This window comes from Lycium ferocissimum, unplaced genomic scaffold, assembly GCF_029784015.1.
Source record: "Lycium ferocissimum isolate CSIRO_LF1 unplaced genomic scaffold, AGI_CSIRO_Lferr_CH_V1 ctg12389, whole genome shotgun sequence".
Taxonomy (NCBI): domain Eukaryota; kingdom Viridiplantae; phylum Streptophyta; class Magnoliopsida; order Solanales; family Solanaceae; genus Lycium; species Lycium ferocissimum.
In genome coordinates, this window is record NW_026714331.1 from 2746 (window position 1) to 17280 (window position 14535).

At 33.3% G+C, this 14535-nt stretch overlaps 1 protein-coding gene across 1 annotated transcript; it reads left to right on the plus strand.

Annotated features, from left to right (window-relative positions):
• Positions 1-213: 213 nt before the first annotated feature.
• Positions 214-3525, plus strand: LOC132041931 (uncharacterized). Its single transcript, XM_059432607.1, has 2 exons — positions 214-1894; positions 2082-3525. Exon 2 carries the CDS (start codon positions 2701-2703, stop codon positions 3523-3525), a length of 825 nt encoding a protein of 274 aa, XP_059288590.1. The 5' UTR covers positions 214-1894; positions 2082-2700.
• The last annotated feature ends 11010 nt before the right edge of the window (positions 3526-14535 follow it).

The following is a 14535-nucleotide window of genomic DNA, read 5'->3' on the forward strand; positions in this document are numbered from 1 at the left end:
AATAAAAGTTGTAGATAATTGAAATAGATTTCCAACCATAGGTCGTGGGTCTACATGTGACATCGGCATAAGGAGATATGAATGTTTTAAGATAGAATGTTCGAGTTGAACATTGGATTCGGCCCAACCCGATTCCAAGTCGGGTCAGGCCCAATACCCATGCCATTTAAGGGAATTTCTTCAGTTTTCTCCTTCATTTTCAGACCAAAAACACCCAGAAACTTCTAGAGAGAGAGAGAGAGAGAGGAGAACCTTAGAGAGAAAAATCAATTTTGATCAAAATCTGAGCCCCGAATCCCGAAGCTCATGAAGAGAAAAGTGTTGTACGTCGCATTGCCTTCAATTTGAGCTAAAAATCAGCCAAGAAGAAGAAGAGGCTGGACGTGGTTGTTGCATACTTAAGGTAAGATTAAGGTCCATTTTTCATTGTTAACAAGTTTATTTAGAGTTTTAACGGATTAGAACGGAGAAAATAGCGTTATAAACTCGTTTGTTGTTTTGTTGAGATTTATGGATTAAGGGGCTGTTTTAGTTGGATTAAATGGATGGAATTAGCTGATTTATGATTATAATAATTGTTGATATTGTTGTTGATGTTTTTGATAAGTTGTTGTTCTTGAATTTGGGAGAATAAAGTGTATGAAAATATTGTATACAAAGCGTATACCGAGTTGTTTTATATGATTTTCGTGGCTGTTTTGGTGACAATATTTTGGGGCTGGTTTATATGATTTTCGTGGCTGTTTTGTGACAATATTTTGGGGCTGTTTTGTATGATTTTCGTGGTTGTTTCATGACGATATTTTGGGGCTCTTTTATACTATTTTCATGACTGTTGTGTGGCGATATTTTGGGGCTGTTTGGTATGATATTTGTGGCTGTTTTGCGATGATATTTTGGGGAATGTTTGGTGGTCGTTATGAACTGTTTTGTGGGCTAGAATATCGGGGGATTGGCTGTAGTTGTTGTTGCTGTTATATTATGGATATACGGAAATAAAGAAGTGTATACAAGTATTGGCATCCGAATGTATATTGGGCTGTTTTGGGAGTAATTTAAGAATGGATTTAATTCTAGTTTGATATGAAATTGTTGGTATTGTTATTGTTGGTATTTTGATTGATGTTTGGCTAAGTTGGAATTTTGAGAATTGTTAAGTTTGCAGGGGAAATGTTGCCCGAATTTTGTTAAGTTTCATTCGTACTTGGATTGGTTAGTAAGTGATGTGGATAATCTAACTGTGGCCTATGTTATCTTAATTTTAGACCTGCGAGCTCGAGAAGTAGACGTTGGACATTAGATAGAGTTCAAGGTATGTGAGGCTAGTCCTTTCTTTCTATGGCATGAATCTTATAGCATGACTTTTCCTTCCTCTTCATGAATTTCCTACATTCCGGAAAATTAATAGTCATGTTCATGGATAACCACATGAGACACAGTATGAGTTCAATAGTGATGATGAAGAGTTTAATATAACGATTCTAGAATTTATGATATGATGTCCCTATGACGTTAATGGTGTCATTTATTGTAACCACTCACCTTATATACTATTTCCTTCAAGGTGAGGCAGAATACCTAAAAATGTTCCATAATGGATTCGGGGGTTCGCGACCTCAGGTCACCCCGATAAAGTATAGCTATCCTTGAGTTATTATACATGCGGTATGATGAGTATATGTTCATGACATTACACCGTACCTATATGGTCAGGCAGATATACACACCACTATAGTGGGCAGCTTATACCCCGGACGCGGGAGGCCTGGACGCAGGCTATGATTATCACACCGCTCCTACATGGACGGGCAGCTTATACATTATCACACCGTACCTATATGGACGGGCAGCTTATATATGTATACATATATGACATGATAATGATTATGAGTAAGTCAGCATGCATTATTTCATTTATATTTGACAGCCAGTACAGATTGCTCTTTCTTGATGCCTCCTTATTTCATTGATGCCTTCCTATTTCATTGATATATTGTTATTGTTTATGCCTCTCATACTCAGTACAATATTCGTACTGACGTCCGTTTTCTTCGGACGCCGTGTTCATGCCCACGTAGTAGACGAGGAGGTGAGCTTGATCCAGATTCTTAGTAGCTGTCAGCTGATTGAGAGCACTCCATTGTTCAGAGGTGCTTATATTTATTCTTTTGGTTCATATATGTATTTCGCGCACGACAGAGTCTTGTTCTGTCTATATGTATAATATGTCAGTAGAGGCTCGTAGATGCGCAGTGTGGGTTAGATGGTCTTACAAGATTACTATGTTACTATGTTATATTTATATATGTTATTTTGATAGCCTAAGGGGCACATGTATATAAAATCATTTGTGTTTTCAAATGAAAAATGGTTGTCTTATGATTATGAGATTATGAATGATAAAGAAATGTAAAATGGTTATGACGAGTGAGGAAACGAGCGGTGCTCGGTGGTTAGCCCCGGGTACCCGTCACGGCCCTAGTCGGGTCGTGACAAAGAGGTATCAGAGCAGTTCAGTCCTAGGAAGTGTCTACGAGCCGTGTCTAGTAGAGTCTTGTTTATGGTGTGTTGCGCGCCACGCTAATAAACAAGAAGCTACAAGGAATTTAGGAAAAATGACCAGTTTTCATCTTAAGAGATCGTGCGATAGAGCCAAGTTAAGGATGCAACTATCTAATCTTTTTTGTTTAATTTTCAGCAATGCCTTTGAGAAAGAAAAAGAAAGTCAGCGCAATACTAGGCGCTGCGGGAGAAGGCACCAATCGAGAGCCCCCGCTTGAGCTAGGACATAGTGAGTCTCAGAGTGCCACTCCCTCGCATGCTACCTCTATTCCTCCAGTAGCAGAAGAGCATGAAGAGGTCTCCACTCCAGCTCCAGTGCATCCAGTCCCTCCACCGGTTGCTTCGGGTCAACAAGTGACCGAGGCCATCCATTTACTGACACAGTTGGTTGCCGCCCAGGCACAGCGGCAGAATGTGAGTTCAAGTGATCGGTCAGCTAGTACCAGAGCTCGTGATTTCATGAGTCTAAATCCTCCGGAGTTTTTTCGGTCAAAGCCGGATGAAGACCCGCAAGGTTTTATTGATGAGATGCTGAGAACATTGAGGGTTGTCCATGCCTCCGAGACTGAGTCAGTGGAGTTGGCATCGTATAGACTCCGAGATGTGGCGGTATTATGGTATAATAATTGGATAGCGTCGAGAAGAGAGAATGCGCCTCCTCCCGTTTGGCAAGAGTTTGTGGATGCTTTTATCCGCCATTATTTGCGACCCGAGGTCCGTCGAGCTAGAGCGGACAGGTTCTTAAATTTGAAGCAAGGAAGTATGAGTGCTCGGGAGTATAGTATGAAATTTAATTCTTTGGCCAGGTACGCCCCGACTATGGTGGCCGACATGGGGGATCGGGTGCATAGGTTTGTGAGTGGTTTGGGACCACATTTATTCAGAGATTGCTTCACAGCCTCATTGCAAGACGGGATGGACATTTCCCGTATACAGGCCCATGCTCAGAATCTTGAGGGATAAAAAAACTTCTCAAACCAAAACATCATAAGAACTTACCCCTTTCTATCACTTTTCCCTTGTCTTTCCATGGTAGAAAACTTGCTTCACCATTTTGGTGAAAATAACGGCCATCACCATACCAACAAAGCTGCTCTCTTCTTGTCACTATTATGTGAGTTTTAGAATCCCCAACCACTACTAAAAAACTGCCAAAAATCGACAGACAAAAAACCGACGGAAAACCGACTCCCTGCATCGATATTTTACATTTCTAATTTTTTTTAATTATTTTAATTAGAAAACCGACGGACGACGTCGGTTTTATTTTTAAAAATATTTTAAATAATATGCAATTCAATTTGTTTTTTAAAAAAATAATAAATAATTTTTTTTTTAGGAAACCGACGGACAGGGTCGGTTTCCTTTTTTTTAAAATTTTTTTTTGGGTCAAATCTGGTCAAACGTGCGGGAAAAACCGACGAACAGGGTCGGTTTTGTCCGTCGGTTTTTCTTTAAAAACATTCCAGACAGGTTTTCATACCCATTTCTTCTCCTCTTCCCAATTAAACTCCCATTCCCCTCACACCCTAGCTACCTGCCGCCCCCTCCCCTCCGCCCAGCCCTACCGCCCAGCACCGCGCTGCGCGACCCATCCCCACCAACCCTGCATCTGCGTTTTGAAGTTAATTAATTGAGGTTAGTTTCTCTTAAATTAGGGCTTTTAAAATTCTTTTAATTTTAGTTTTATTTGTAGATTTTAGGCCTAATGCTAATCTATTTAGCTTTGTTAAACATCATTTGCAATGTTATTAATGTTGAATTTGTGAAAAAAATGTAAACTTTATTTGACTAGTTTAGTTGTCATTTTTTTTTTTTGGCTTGAGATTGTGCTATATTTCATGTTCTTTGTCAATGTATTTGTGTTAGCTTAGTTATCATTCTTTGTAATATTATTGATGTTGAATATGTGTAAAAATGTATACTTTAATTATTTGACTAGTTTTTTTTTTTGGATTGTGCTTTTTGTTAGAATTCCATAAGTTAGTAGAATTGTTATTGATCATTCCAAATTAGAATTGGTTGAGATTGTGCTTTTCAAAGTTAGAATTATTAAGTTATAGTATTTCTATAACCTCAATACTAAAATGTAGATTTTAATTCTCTAGATTTACTTTTTAATTTTTAGAATTGGTTGGAATTGTGCTTTTCAAAGTTAGAATTATTAAGTTATGTTAGAATTATTAAGTTGTAATATTTCTATAACCTCAAAACTAAAATATAGACTTTAATTGACTAGATTTACCTTTCAATTTTTAGAATTAAAGTTAGAATCCATAAGTTATTAAAGTTAGAATTGTTATTGAGAATTCAAAGTTAAAATTAGTTGAGATTGTGCTTTTCAAAGTTAGAATTGTTAAGTTATAGTATTTCTATAACCTCAATACTAAAATGTAGATTTTATTTCTCTAGATTTACTTTTCAATTTTTAGAATTGGTTGAAATTGTGCTTTTCAAAGTTAGAATTATTAAGTTATGTTAGAATTATTAAGTTATAATATTTCTATAACCTCAAAACTAAAATGTAGACTTTATTTGACTAGATTTACTTTTTAATTTTTAGAATTAAAGTTAGAATCCATAAGTTATTAAAGTTAGAATTGTTATTGAGAATTCAAAGTTAGAATTGGTTGTCGGTGAAAGTAGTGTGTCGCTGGAATATAGTCATGTCCAGTATGATAGAGTTAATGATATGGTTAATGATGTTTTTGGCGTACAGTCTGGGTTTGAACCTGGGTAAAATTTTGAGGAACCTCCTAATGAAGAAGCAATGCGCTTCTATCAAGAATTAGAAGAGGCTAGTCTTCCACTTTAGGTAGGGAGTCAGCATTCTAAGTTGTCTGTTGCAGTTAGAATGATTAACATCAAATCAGATTGAATCGTTCGAAGCCTGCTATGGACTCAATGATTAAGCTAGTAGGGGAACTAGTTAGTCCGGAATTCGACATACCTAAGAGTTACTATGAAGCAAAGAGATTGTGTGTAAAACTAGTTAATGGTATTTTTGGTTGGATATTTAAATATTTCTGAACTTTGAAGGTCTATTTAGATCGTATTTGATGTGTTTAGATAGTGTTTGATGTGTTTTATTATTATTTATGGTGATTTTATGTGTTGTAGTTCTTCTAGAATTGATTTAGAGCATTTTAATGCTAGTTTTGAAATTTGCTTTTGGTACGGTTTACGTGCGAGTGTGGTACAGCGAGAAAATGCGTGAATTGAATACGGGAAATTTTTTGGAAAAAAACCGTCGGTTTTACGGAAATTAATTTTGGAAATTTTCCGGAAAACCGACGGTCCGTCGGTTTTCTGGAAAATAATTCTGAAATTTTATGAAAAAAACGACGCACTGTGTCGGTTTTGTATTTAAAATAAAAAAATTTAAATAAAAAACCGACATCGTGCGTCAGTTTTTCCATAAAATATATATTGTTTTTATATAACATAATAAATCAGAAATTAAAAAGACCGACTCTGTCCATCGGTTTTTTAATTTTTTTTATTTTTTAAAATTATTGTATAAACCCGACGGACCACGTAACCGACGCAATCCGTCGGAAAAAACCGACGTGGTCCTTCGGTTTTCAAAAAGCGAGGCTATGTAAACCGACGGACCGTAAAGGGTCGGTTTCCCGTCGGTTTTATTGAAAAAACCGACGCAGTCCGTCGGTTTCTCCCGTTGTTTAGTAGTGAACCATGATTCTTCCTACAGAAATTTGAATTTCAAAATATGAGGCACTAAACCTAATTTTCTACCTCTATAAATACTCCTTAAACTCTCACCCGAAAAACACCTTTGACCCTCAAGATTACCATAGTTCCACTATCAAAACTAGTGCTTTAAAGAACTTAGCCGCCACTTGACACTTAGAAAATACTCTCATCTCCTCCAAAGCTTTTCTTTCTGTCTTGGCGAGCTTTAGCTATAATAAAATTATTTGGACATTTGTGTCGAGTTTCGGATATGTTCATAACAAGAGAGTAGATTCGAGGCCTTGACGTCCTAGTTCACTGCATCTACGAGAGGTAAAATCAGATCTTTTTCTTACTTTTCTTTAGTTGAAATTATGTGAACTTAGGAAAGATCATGTTTTAAGGTCCTGTTATATTCAAATTTATTGATGTTAAATCATGAGATTAGCTCTGTTTTGAACCTCTAAATGTTTACAGTAATGTTGTGGTTTAAATTGAGTTTTTCTCTTATGCTTACATCTAAATGTTAATTCATCCTAGTATGAGTCAAGCTATAACAAATATGAAGATTAAAAAATGGACTCTGTTTGATTTTCCTGATGATACAAGTTATGTTTCACCATGTGCCTAAACCATGTATTAGGGAAGTTGTTTGTTATGCATATGATAGTGCATTGTACATCTAACTGTGGTCACATCTTTTCTTAACATTTTACTTTGTCCATCTTTCAAGATCATGCCATATGTTAAGTGAAATCTTTCTTTAATAGCAAACTGTGCTTCCAAAGATCATACAAAAATGTTTCTTTTCATATAGTGTAAACATTTAAAGATTTGCTTAAATTTCTCAATTATTGTATCGGATAACATGCTCCTATCCAAGTGCTATATGAATATTTAACTTCTTGTTTGTTTAAGAGTTGAAGATAATGTGATTTCTCTTCGCAGCTTCATATGTTATTAAGAACCAGTTCTTCTCTAACTATTTTCTCTTTCCTATTTTCGCCTGTAAACCGGAGCCGAAGAGTTTCACTTTGAGACTCAACGACACCGCTTACAGAGTTCGCACATCCTTCATTGTCTACCCTCTTGCTTTGCTTGGGCGGAAAATTTGCAGAATATCGCTACCCTTATGAAAGCCAAAAATGGCTTTTATCATTTTATATCACTTTTGCTTGCTCATTAGTGTGTTTAAAATTCCCTGTGAGACTAACCTTTTATTTCCATTTTGTGTCATTGACTGTTAAAACCTGAGTTACTACAATATATTTATAACCAATGCTCAACAAATATTGTTAAGGCTGTCCATCCGTTTCTATCTTTTTTTTTTTTTTTTTTCGCCAAATCAGATTTTAGTTCTCTGAGTTCCAGTTAGACAATGATAAGTTGAAATGTTTTCTTTGGATACTAAATAATCAATCTTCTTTAACATGAACTAGATGCTTTCAGTTTGAATTCTTTCAACACTAGGTCATGAAGGTCTAAAATTATTTTAACCAACTTTAACTAATTCTTAAGCTAAATTCTGGACCTACATTTTAGTTTAAAACACGAGACTTTCATTTACTTTGAGATTCTTAAATTAATTAAGTATTTTGACTTACTATAATGTATACAATACATTAATCAACTGTTTAAATGTTTAGCTATTGTCCTTACGCACTTGTTCGTTTTACCACTTATTGAGTGACTACGCATAGCCTTTTTAATCAACTTTAAGTTTGGCCGGTTAACCGTTTTTAATGGATCTTAAAGGGTACTTAGTACCTTCCTTTTAGATTAATTGAACTCTTACCTAGATCTTTGGGTTTAGTAGACTTAAAACGGAGTTAGCTTTAGACAATTACTTCAATAAATTTTAGGTATCCTAATTCACCATAATAATTAGGTGGCGACTTTTTAACTTTAATCAACCCCGAAATTATCGGGATATTGTAAACTATTTTGATCTTGGTGAAAATGGGGTATAACATAAGCAATAGAATGATGATCTTTCATGAAAATAAATAAATAAAGAGATTGAAACAAGGGACATCAGCATTTGTTGTTGCAAGACAGATACAAATTGGAAAGATCGTTGTAATGTCCCTAAATATTATTGCTCGGACAACTAATGTGTTTGGGCGCATAGTTGGGCCTCCTGAAGGTCCACCTCCAGAAATTACCGAGAACATAACTTACTTTTTTTTGCGCAGATTTCCCTTCATTTGGGGTGGTCTTTAATTTTTGTCCTTCAAAATGGTGGTCTTTAAATTTTACATTTCGCCTAATATTTTTAAAGTTGTGGATTCGAACCTCAGCTCAATAAAAAAAAAAAAAATCACAAGACAAAATTATGCCCATGAAAATTCTGCCTTAAGGCAGAATTCTACAAGCTTCACATTTTTCAAAATCCTTTTTAATCATTAGGATTAATCCTAAACTACTCATGATTCCCACATAATGATTATTAATATGACAAAAACGAGCATGCCAAAAATTAGTGGAAGAAAGCATGTAAACAGACTCAACATTCAACTTGAACATCCCATCACAAACATACCCCTTTCTCACAAAAATACCTTTTTTCACTATTACATATTGATTAAACTCAATAATTTGTTTGAAGCCTGCTTTATTTAGAAGAAAGCTAGACATCAAATTTTTTCTCATGGAAGGAATAAAAAGTACATCTTTTAAAGTTAACACCCTTCTGAGGTAAAGCTCAACTCGACATCTCCCTTTCCAAGCACTTGAGTAGTGTGAGAATCACCAAACATGATGGTTTTGGGCTCCTCAAATGGAATATACACATTGAGCCAATCTTTGTCATAGCAGAAATGACGATTTGCACCAGAATCAGCCCACCATCCATCAATATTTTCAACCATATTTATGTCTGTTATCACCGCCACAAGTGGCTCTTCGGTAACGTTTGCCTGAGGTGTAGGACCACGTTTCCGAAACTTGCAAAATCGAGCAATATGCCCACTTTTGCCACAGACAAAGCATGTTGCTCCATTTTGTGTTTGGTTGTTACCACCATTATTTTTTTCTTACGAGATCTACCATTATTTTTCTTGAATATTTTTCTTCTTAGGCTTCATAGAGGTAATTTTGTTGGCATTAGGAGCAGCATTATTTGAAGTAACCAAATTTACCTTGTTTGTGACGGGTTGTAAGTTGCTCTCTTCTATTTGCAAAAGTGCATCTTGGCCCCTTGCCTCTTCTTCCATGCGGATTCGCATAATCAACGTCTCAAGAGAGGTTTCATTTTATTTGTGGCGCATAGTTTTTTGAAATTCCTTCCATGAAGGTGGAAGTTTGTCTATTATGCCACAAACAATAAGGCTATCTCAAATTTTGATCTCCTCGGACCTAAGTTCTCCAACAATCATTATAAAATCTTGAGCTTAGTCTACCACTGATTTGTTATCCACCATTTGGAAGCGAAAAAATCTACTAGCAGCATATTTTTTCGCTCCAGTCTCGTATCATATTTATTGCACCTTTGCCAAATTTTCTTTGCAGTAGAGTAAGTTCTATCATAATAATCATAAAAATTATTTGATAGACAATTAAGTAAAGAATACCGACACTTGTATTAATCTTCCTGGTATTTTTCAATTTTTGCTTGAAGAGAAATAAGTTCTTCATCATTCATGGAAGAGTTGTCTACTTTATTTGGATTTTTCTCAGTTAACACATAAGAAACATTGAGAGGACTTAAGTGGAAAAGTACTGTAGACTCCTTCCATCTCTTAAAATGAGTCTCGGTTGAATCGAAATGGCTTGTTAAGATCTCCCACTTTGACATGAGCGGATTTTTCAATTGTAGCCATGAGATCTGGTAAAATTGTTGGTGATAATACAATGAAATTACAATTACAATTGAAAAATAAAATGAAAAAATAAAAATATCTTGGTGGCTCTCGGATATCTCGCTCTTTAAAGATTCAAGCCTCTTCTTAAGATCTAATAATCTTTTTGTACTTGTCCCTCCATACTGTGACAGAAGTATATATGTCTGGTGGCTCGACAAGATGTTGTGGCTCCCACCAAAAAGAAGAACACCTTCCTTTACTTAATAAACTCTCTTTAGATTTTTCCTCACTTTTTAAGAACTCTCCAAAGTATATATTTTTCTCTACATCCACAAAGTAAGAATGACAAACTATTTATAGTTGAAAAATTCATCCTTGAATTAATTTGATATGAATAGGGTAGTAAAGTAGGTAGAAAAATGGAAGAATTATTATTTAGAAGTTATAAAGAAGAATGTACATGAATATTGAGTTAATGGAGAAAAGAGTTACAAGAATATTATTACCACATTCTTCCACTAAATAAATGAGTAATGAAGTAGTGGTCAATGGAAATGTTATGGCAAAAAAACCCGTAGGAAATGGAGTAACATTCTGCCTCTTAACATGCAGAAGTTATTAGGACATAGTAGACACTTTATGACACATTTTTTTAATATTAAAATGCTAATAAGTACCATCAATATATATTTGCATAAAAACAGTGCAAACTAATAATGTCAAAAAAAAAAAAAGTGCATCCCATATTAAAAAAATAAATAATATTCATGTAATTTCCAAAGTATTCCATTAAGTCAATAATGATGGATTCATTACCACATGCGTATCAATCCATTAGTGGGATCAAATGAAATTATTATACAGCAAAAAACATGGACTATATTATTGCTTTTCTTCAAAAGGTTAAGTAGCCAAACCATACAATTTTCATTTTTTTTTATATTAACCTGAGATCTAATCTAGATATTGAACTGTTATATTTGTTATTCCGCCATGTCATTTATTTGTTATGTTTACTAAAATAAATATACTTAAAATATTTGTATTTTAAAATAATATAGAATTTAATTATTATTTTTATTCTTTATTCTTACTCTAATAATTGTGAAAAGAGATTAATGTCATTAAAAAAATCAAATGGAGATCAAATAATGAATAAGGTAAATCAGTCAAATTCTAATTCTAATCGATGTTTTCTCAAAAAACCATGCAAAAGACAACATGACAAGTAAAATGAGCTGAGAATATTTACCAAAAAATTAAAAAATAATATTTCTTCGTTTAAATAGAAAATCAATTTCTACTTTGTTTCATTTTAAACATGTAAAATTAATTTAATAATTTGAATTAGAATTATCAAATCAAAATTTGATAAAAATAATAATAAGTATTTTACACCTTTAAATTAATCGAATTAAAATTGAAAGTATCAACTAATGCTTAAATATTGCTATTGTTTTATCTCAAAGAGAGAGAAATAATTTCCTTTTAAACAAGTCTTCTTTTTAAAAAAATATTAATACATTTTTGCCGATTTTGTATTTATAGCAAACACTAATATAATAAAGTTTTAGATACGGAGCACAAACTACAATGTTATATTAATCGTGTTTTGTATATATATATATATATATATATATATATATATATATATATATGAAAAGGGTCAAAAATGCCCCCTCAACTATTGAAAATGGATTAATTTTACCCTCCATTTGCAAATGGGGTTAAATATACCCCTACCGTTAATGAAATGAGTCATATATACCTTTTAAAACTAACAGACATCCATGTCATAATTTTACCCATTTTTAATTTATTTATTTCCTGACATGGATTGTCACTTTGCAAATAAAACATACCCCACCCTTTTAAAACTTAATTTTTTTCTTCATCTTTATTCTTTGCTGGGTCCTTCAATCTATTCTCACTGTGCTTCCGTCCTCCTTTTTTGTAAGGAAGAAATGAGCATTTATTTAATTGGAATTTCACCTCCAAATTTTCTTACTTCCCGTATTTAGTCGTGGATTCATCGACATCACTCCAACTTGACGAAACATATTATCAAACTGAACTTTTTTTTTTTTTTTACCGAGAAACGAATTCAAGCATTCCAAATTTTCATCTCATTCAGAGGAAAAAAACAAGCATAAAACTATAAACAAATTTAATGAAATTGACAAAACATGAATTATCCATTTTCAACAAAAAAGCACTCTTAGACTCCAAGCTCATCTGGGTCAAGTTGACAACTTTCTCTCTCGAGTATGCTATATTGCTTTGCTTTACTCCTAACACTTACCCACCTCCTTATGTCAGTCACCCTCATTTCCTTTCTAATCTAATGTATATATGCATTTCAATTTCAATACGGAAGCAAATGATCCTAAAATAATTTTTCCGTGAAAATCAACATTTTCACAAATATTTACACTTCAATATAAAATTGTTTCCTTGAATTTCTCTCTCGCTCTCATCCCGGTATTCTGTTCGATGGATACAATATTCAGAGAAGTTTAGCTTCCGGAGGTAACAAACTAACAATGGATCTACAACATTGTTGTGGTGCATGGAGGTTTACCAGTAAGGCTGAAATCCAACCATTGAAGTATAAGAATTCTTCAAAGATGGAAAAAAAAATTAAGTTTAGAAAAAAGGTGGGGTATGTTTTATTACACAGTGGCAGCCCAAGTCAGCAAATAAATAAATTAAAAATGGGTAAAATTATGACATGGAGGTCTGTTAAGTGTTGGGTTGCCCTTTGCCGGAGCACCCAGTCTTACATATAAATCAAATATTATGTATTTATTAGCTGGTTTAAACACAGTATGATTTTTTTCAGTGTGGCCTCCCTTAGCATTGTGTTTGCTTTATTTTATCACTAAAACTCGACCACCTTTTGATAGTTCTAACTTCTAATCTGAAAAGTCACATATTTCATTTTTTTTTTTGATTTAAAGCTGTATATAGTGAATATCAAGTTGAAGAATCTTAATTCTTAATTCTTCTATGGCTTTTCAATGTGCATTAAATATCTAAGGTCCCCCACTATCATTCATTTCCTGGATTAAATATGGTGGAGGCTTAGATAAAATTCTAACCCTTTTGAAAGAAAAAACTTTCATATTCTATCAATTAAGTTTTATTAGTGGGCACTCCACGGCCAGAGGTATCTTTTCCCCATTATTGTTATTTTTATCCTGATACCTGCGTTGATATTAATAAGACTTGCTGTGGGGAAAAAAACATCCACCAACTGGAATATAACGTTGTCGTTTACCATCGAGGCCCTTGTCTCTTCTTAAAACCAAAAAAATTAAATAACATATGATAGCAAACCCGCTAAGGACTCGGATATAATAATTTGACTACTCCTACAAGTACATAGGAGTATTATAATAGAGATGAAGCGTCTAAATGGACCAAAGTTTCCAAAAGGAGTTGTGAACATATATTATAGACCATACGTGATTAATTGTACGGCCTCTGCGAAACACTAAACTTTAACGCCTCATTTTTGTTAACTAAAATTAAAAAAAAAAAAAAAAAAAAGCAAATGTGTGTGTCATAACACAATTTGCCAAAATTTCATTTTGCAAACCTGATTACAGACGACGTGATTTCACCTTTTAAAAAAAATAAAAAAAATTTGATGTTAACTTATTTTTTATTTTTCATTTGTTGTCACATTTGATTCAAAAATATTTTACCGCAAACAAAGTCATACAATAATTAAAAATTTATGAAATAATATGTAAAAATACAAAATACAATTTTAAAAAATACAAAATGCAATTTTATTTTTAATAAACGTCACACATTATCTGAGTAAAACGTGACACAATTAAGACAATAACATATTCGTAGAAAATTACATAAGGAAATAATGACGTACAACCTAGGAAAAAACATAATAACGAAAAAACAACACAACTATTGATTTATATTCAATGATTAGTGTTATGACCCGTTTCCTTGCACGTACGTCTATACTTCCCTAACTACAAACACCGAATACGAGCGAACTTTGCATAACTTAATACAAATAGAAATGGATATAGCACATGCTCGATGGTTAGAAAGTGTAGTACGTGCAAGGAAACGAGTCATAACAATTAGTTTATTAAAATCATAGATGTTGTGAATTTTTTCGTTATTATGTTTTTTTTTTACCTAAGTTGATAAGTCGTTATTTCCTTACTGTAAATTTCTACCAATATGTTCTTGTCTTAATTGTGTGACGTTCTTATCTGATAATGTGTGATGTTTATTAAAAAAAAAAATTGTATTTTGTATTTTTAATTATTTCATAAATTTTTAATTATTGATGACTTTGTTTGAGGTAAAATATTTTTGAATCAAATGTGACAACAAATGAAAAATAAAAATAAGTTAACAACAAGATTTTTTTTTTCAAACAAATTGTGTACCATAACATGATCTGCTATTTTTTTTAAATTTTTTTTTTAGGTTAACA